Below are 6994 nucleotides of genomic sequence, written 5' to 3'. Positions count from 1 at the left end.
CTGACGCTCAAAAATAAGAACTGCAGACACACTGAAATTTTCTGCTTTTTTTTAAAAAAATCTCGCCTTCTTTACTGTTCAATAATTAAAGGTACAATGTTTTGGTCATGAGGAGACCCCAACCAAACATGACGACCTACACCTAAATTACAACCAAACTTGACGAGATTATGCGCTTCGAAATTAAAAACTCTACGTTCATGAGTGAAAGTACATGAAATCATATCATTTTTCCTAGCAATTATTTCCTGGATGATGGCACCATGATATCCTCCCGACCCTTGCTTAATGTCCTTCACCACTTCCTCACAATCTGAAGCAACGTGCATCATCTGAATTCCCAGGCCCTCTGCAAGTGCAAGAGCTTCTCTACACGCAAATACTTTGAGAAGAGTTGGGTCAATAATACCTGCATACACAACAAGAGAAGAGCCCAGGTAAAGCCCGGTGCTATCCCTGCATACTGCTGTTGCCACTCCACAATGGCCATGCCGACCTACAGCTCCGTCGACATTGATCTTTGCTTTGTCCCCCATCGGAGGCAGCCACCTCTGGACTTCTGCCACCCTAGGACCCGAGCTCGCACCAGGAACCCTGCTTGTTGCTGGTTTATGCAGTCCTCGCAAATCCATCAAATATGAGTTAATGAATGAATTTGTTTGACTTGGGCTCTGAAAAATAGCTTCATAGACTGTTTTTCGTCTTGTGTACCAGATAGACCATAGGGTAACAACCATAGTTGTAAACTGGTCATGGCTCAACGACTCCTGCATGTCGAAGAGAAAGTTCTTGGCACCCGGCTCCTGATTATCTCCCATACGCTGCACCACCTCTGAATCTGACAAGGCCCAAATACAACGCGCCATGGTGCAACTGATTAGTGCGTGTCTCCAAGAGTCTTCCCTCCCACACAAAGGGCATGCATCAACCGTAGACATGTTCCGTTTCTTTAGCACATCTGTTGTCGGCAGTGAGTGGCGTGCCAGTCTCCACAGGAATATTTTCACTTTAGATGGAACCGAGAACCTCCAAAGCGTAGTCCAATCTTCCTCCTGTCTTGAGTTATTCGACGCACCACTTCTCCCTTCAAGCCAGTCTTCCCGCTGCATTTTGGTTTTGATAATGAATTTGTATGTAGAGCTAACAGAGAAAACACCCTTCCTATCTGGGTGCCACGCCCAAAAATCCTCCATATTCCGTGTGCACAACGGAATTTTCAAAATAGTGTCCACATCGACAGGCAGAAATACACTACGGATGTAGTTCACATTCCATTGTGCTGTAGCTAGAATTAACAACTCTGAACTTTAGATGGAGGATCAGCCACATGACATAAAATTGGTCTTAGTGATGATTCTTTTGGTAGCCAATTATCTGTCCAAATATCCGTTGATTGCCCATTGCCAATCCTCTTGATGATACCTTGTTTCAAGATTTCTCTGCCGTCAAGAATTGCCCGCCAAATTTGAGAGGGGCGGGAACCAAGTTCTGCCGGCAAAATAGACCCTTCTGGATAGTAGCTCGCCTTGAGAATCCTAGCACTCAATGATGTAGGCTCCTGCAACAACCTCCACGCCCGTCGTGATAATAATGCAAGGTTAAAAAGTTCCAAATCTCGGAAACCTAGCCCTCCCAAATACTTGGGTCTCGTCATCACTTCCCAAGAAACCCATGTAGGTTTTATTTTTCCTTGCTTACATCCCCACCAAAATTTCTTGATAATGCTGTTAATATGTTTGCATAGTCCCTGTGGCAACCTAAAACATGACATAGAATATACCGGGATCGCCTGTGCAACTGATTTAATCAAAACACCTTTGCCACCTGCCAATAATATCTTACCCATCCATCCTTTGACTTTATCCCAGATGCGATCACTTATATATTTGAAAGTATCCTTTTTTGAATGACCTACATCAGTGGGCATACCCAAATATTTGTCAGTTAAAGATTCATTTGGTACTTGCAAATGCCCCTTCACCGCATCACGAACAATCTGTGGACAGCCTTTACTGAAAAATATAGAAGATTTTTCTCTATTCACCCTCTGTCCTGCTGCCAAACAATATGTTTCCAGTAGGTTTGATACCTCCTCCGCTCCATTAACACTTGCCCTGAAAAATAGCAGGCTGTCATCCGCGAATAAAAGATGGTTCACCGACGGAGCCGATGGGGCCACCTTGATTCCACTGAGCTGTGATGACTGATTTTGAGATTTCAATAGGCACGAAAGGCCCTCCGCTGCTAACAAGAAAAGGTATGGAGAGATAGGATCTCCCTGCCGAATTCCACGAGATGGCTTAAACTCTTCTAATTTAGTTCCGTTGAACATAACAGAAAAAGAAACAGAGCTCACCAGATTCATAACAACAGAAATCCAAGGTGCAGCAAAGCCAAGTTTCTCCATCATTGCCCTCAAATAGCTCCATTCAACCATGTCGTATGCCTTCATCATGTCCAACTTGAGTGCACAGTAGCTGTTGTTTTTCGCCCTACTTCTCTTTATAAAATGTAAGCACTCATAAGCCGAGATAATATTGTCCGTGATCATCCTCCCCGGGACAAAGGCCGACTGTTCCTCAGAAACTATTTCAGGCAAAATCTCTTTCAAGCGATTAGCCAACACCTTTGATGCTATTTTGTAAAATACATTACAAAGACTAATGGGACGAAATTGAGATAAAAGTGTTGGGTTGGATACCTTCGGGATTAGGACCAGGAGTGTGTCATTAATGCATTCCGCACTTTCCTCTCCCCGAAGAATACCAAGAATAGCGTCAGTGACAGAAACGCCACAAACATCCCAGTGTCTCTGGAAGAAGTGCGCCGGGAAGCCGTCCGGCCCCGGTGATTTTGTAAGGAACATCTGAAACAAAGCTTTTTTCACCTCTTCCCGTTCATACGGCGCTGTCAACATCTCGTTCATCTCCGTCAACATCTGAAATTTTCTGCTTGTTTGTGTATTCCAGGATAACCCCACAGCCCAACTGGACTAGAGCCCGGTCCAATGGCCTTACGCAAGGGCAAGCCCGAGCCCGAACAACCAAAACCCAACAGCTCTGCCTAGCAGCCCATTTCCTTTGCTTTCGGCCTAGCCAGAGTAACACAACCCAGCCCATCTCCTTCCGACCTTAGCCGCAGCGCCGCCCGCTACTACCGCTCGCCGGCTCGCCGCCAGGCTAGCCGGCACCGCTCCCTACCTGCCCGTCTGTCGCACCTCCGTCCTACCCCGAAGTTCCTGCGCCGTGCTCCTCCCATTCCCTGTCTCGAGGCGTCCGTCGTCCTGCGACGCGACGACCCCAACCAGTGAATCCAAGCACGCAGCTCACACTATTCTCCCCCGTTCTTGACCCCTTCCTTGCCACAAACAAAACCCACCTCCCCCTCCTCGCCGGTATGGCCTGCTCCCACCTCGCCGTGGCCTCTTCACCGGCAACCACCGGCACTGCGTTGTGCTCTGGGGCGACATCCCCCGCCACCGGTTTCGCGCGCCTTCCCGCGACTCGTCGTACGAATCGCTCCATGTTTTTTGCCTCCATTTTGACGCGGGTCTACCGTATTGGATCCCCTCCCTCACCCCCCCGCAGGTCCTGAGAAAGGCTTGTTGGCCCTCAATGGTAGGAGGGCCATGAAGCCGGTGGTCGCTGCCGCCGGGTCGACCGCACCGGCACCGGTGAAGAAGCCCATCATCGTTATCGACAACTACAATAGCTTTACCTACAACCTGTGCCAGGTATATGTATATGGTTTCACAAGTAGTGGTTAAAGTCATGGATTCTGTTATAATTTACTTTTGTTTCGCCTGTATTCTTTGCACTAAGATCAAATGATTTTATAGGTGATTGTTTGAAGATCTTACATAAATGTATTTCTACATTTGAAAAGTAGCATGAATGTACTACACATTCTGTTAATGTCTACGTACTTGTCCTACAAATTGTTGAAAACAGATGATAACTGATTGGTAACCAATGCCGCAAGGGAAATTTAGTTACAAGTACAAAGTTGGTTCCTTGGAACTATTAAAAGATTTTTCCATTTCTCAATGTGCCCCTTCGGTGTACCACTCCTTGTCTGGAATGTCCAAATTAGAATCAAGAATGCATTCAGTGGAATATCTTCAAGTGGTGACTTCTTTTTCAAGTATTTGTCATTTAGAATGGTACAGAAAATCTTCTACCAGAACAAACTTACACAACGGTATAGCATGTACTCCCTCCGTAAACAAATATAAGAGCGTTTAGATCACTACTTTAGTGATCTAAACACTCTTATATTTCTTTACAGAGGGAGTATCATTTAAACTGGTTCGCTAAATTAGACAAAATTGACTTGTTAAAGGTTATTTTAATATGTAACAGGGACCACAAAAGTATATTATTGGGAAATATTATCTGTGTATATCTTGATTAGGTCACCCAAGTTAGCATGATAGGCATACAGTCATGAGTGGTAGTGATATGTATTTAGTTTTTGTTGTGAAAAAACATTCCTGGAAATAATGTGTTTGCTATAGTAAAAAAATTGTGTTTGCATGTCTTGAGCATGTTGTCTCTTACAATTGCTGAAGAAAATATGTAGCAAGGACTAAGGAGCGATACAACATATAAAGGAACAATTGTTTTTGATGAGGGGCATATAAAGGAACAATTTGTTTAGATATTAGAATAATATGGGCCATGGGAAAAAAAATCTTCAGAAGCACATGCTTATGAGATGGTTAAGTTTATTTGTGTACATTAATATGGCATGAACACATGCTATGAGAATACAAGTCCTGCTGAAATTGAGTGTTTGATACAGTATATGGGGGAGCTTGGAGTACATTTTGAGGTGTACCGTAATGATGAACTTACCATAGAGGACGTAAAGAGGTATAGTTCTCTGGGCACATGTTCAAGTACGATTTATTTTCTGTCTGATCCATCTAATGGGGTTATATATATTACAACTTTGCTGCTGATGTTCCTTTTTAAAAATCTCTTCTAGGATGAAGCCACGAGGAATACTTATTTCTCCAGGGCCTAGTAAGTTTCTCTTCTTGAATCTCATAACTGCTTTAAGTTTCTGAACTTAACAATTGCATTCATATTTCTTTAGGCGTACCACAAGATTCAGGTATATCATTGCAGACTGTTCTGGAACTCGGGCCAACCATCCCAATATTCGGAGTTTGCATGGGTCTGCAATGCATTGGAGAGGCTTTGGAGGTTAGATTTATATCTATGGAAACAAGGTTTTTTATGACCTGTTCTTCTGTCTTGCTGATGTTTTTTTCTTACAGGGAAGATTATTCGCGTTCCTTCTGGTGTGATGCATGGAAAAAGCTCCCCAGTTCACTATGACGAAGTTCTAGGAAAGGCCATATTTGAGGGCTTGTCAAAGTATGATTTCTCAACACTTCAGTAAATCCCATGGATATTTCGGTTCTAGCTTACATTACATAACAGTCAACTGACAGTCCGACACCGGTATTGCAAACATTAAATTACACACATCTCATGATTGCTTCTGTTTTTTTTTATGATAGTTAGGATTTACGAATGCTGTTGGGCTCTGTTTACCTGTTTAGAGCACTTGTTTTTGTCTTGAGAAATTCTGTAGCATGTGCCATGCAAGTCAAAATTTCAACATATTCAGTTAGTATTGATGATAGAATTTTAGTCTTGGGTAGCTTCTTTTTTATTAGGGAATAAGTTGTGTTTGTTTCCTTGTTCAGTCTGGCACTTGTCCAAAGTGAGCCTTTTGATTTGACATGATCCTCGATCACTTGCATGGACAGCCCTTTTACCGCTGCAAGATATCATAGCTTGGTCATTGAGAAGGAAAGCTTCCCACACGACGAACTGGAAATCACGGCATGGACTGAAGATGGACTTATCATGGCCGCCCGCCACAAGAAGTACAAGCATATCCAGGTATTTCTTGACTCCATGCTTCACGCCGTGGCTGTCATGGTACTAACTGATAGATATGATGTAACTCTTTCAGGGGGTCCAGTTTCACCCAGAGAGTATCATCACCCCTGAAGGCAAGAGAATCATCCTCAACTTTGCGAGATACGTCGAGGAGTTTGAGAAGCAGACCTCGGGGACTCAGTAGGGAACTAGAGTAATCGAGAAGTAGAGCACTTAGGGGAACTAGATAGATGCTGTTATATTGTTACGTATTATTTTCCGCGGGAAAGCCTGCTTACTTGTGGTCTCGATTAGTATCCTCATTTTGCTTAGTAGCACTATTTCAACTTCAAGGAATTGCCACACATGCATGCATGTGTTTTGTGTATGGTACTGTTGATATATGTACAAAAAAGATAAAGAAAATGCATCGTCTCACCTCGAGCATGTTTAATTTGTTTCAGGAGAGAGAGAGAGAGAGAGAGAGAAACCACAACCAACTAAATAGGCCGTGATCACCAAGGCTCCGAGCAGAAAAGAGAGGAACAAAAGCAAAAGCTCCCGCGGTTGGGATCATGTCTATGTAGAGAGATGCAGGGCACAAAAAGGCAAAGACGAGCAAAAGTAAAAAGTCCAAAGCACGGATAAGGCGGGCGATCGGCGGATGGTTTTGTTATTATGACTCACAATCTATCTCCCATCTTTATTTATTATAAGGCCAACAAAAACAAACTGGCCCAGCGAAAAAGGATAGAGAAACGGAATTAATCAATCAAATTATTATTATTATTTATTATTAACTAGCAAAAGGGCCCGTGCGTTGCAACGGGAGAAAAATATATCACATTCTCTTCTAATTAAAAAAGGTGGTATAGAATTTTAGGAATCTGTTCCACAAGTCCAGCTCTTCTATTTCAACACGCCTTGCATGTAGCTTTAAAAAGCACATAACAGGCTGGCGATAATTCATTTATTCATGACATGCGCAGAATAATGTGTTATTGTGGGTAAAGGAAAACGACAAGAACATACGATGATACATTAGCACACTATACGGAGACATGCATGCATCATGGGCGGTTTTCGGTTCAAGCATC

The 6994-nt window shown here is 43.3% G+C and overlaps 1 protein-coding gene across 1 annotated transcript; it reads left to right on the top strand.

Moving 5' to 3' along the window:
* The first annotated feature begins 3208 nt into the window (after positions 1–3208).
* LOC119266782 (anthranilate synthase beta subunit 1, chloroplastic-like) lies at positions 3209–6301 on the top strand. Its single transcript, XM_037548059.1, has 8 exons — positions 3209–3508; positions 3588–3733; positions 4804–4874; positions 4990–5027; positions 5101–5205; positions 5279–5384; positions 5783–5918; positions 5992–6301. Exons 1-8 carry the CDS (start codon positions 3397–3399, stop codon positions 6100–6102), a joined length of 825 nt encoding a protein of 274 aa, XP_037403956.1. The 5' UTR covers positions 3209–3396; the 3' UTR covers positions 6103–6301.
* Positions 6302–6994: the final 693 nt, after the last annotated feature.

This window comes from Triticum dicoccoides, chromosome 3A (assembly GCF_002162155.2).
Source record: "Triticum dicoccoides isolate Atlit2015 ecotype Zavitan chromosome 3A, WEW_v2.0, whole genome shotgun sequence".
Lineage (NCBI taxonomy): Eukaryota > Viridiplantae > Streptophyta > Magnoliopsida > Poales > Poaceae > Triticum > Triticum dicoccoides.
The sequence above is the reverse complement of the archived record's forward strand: the minus strand, read 5'-3'. Positions and strand labels throughout refer to the sequence as shown.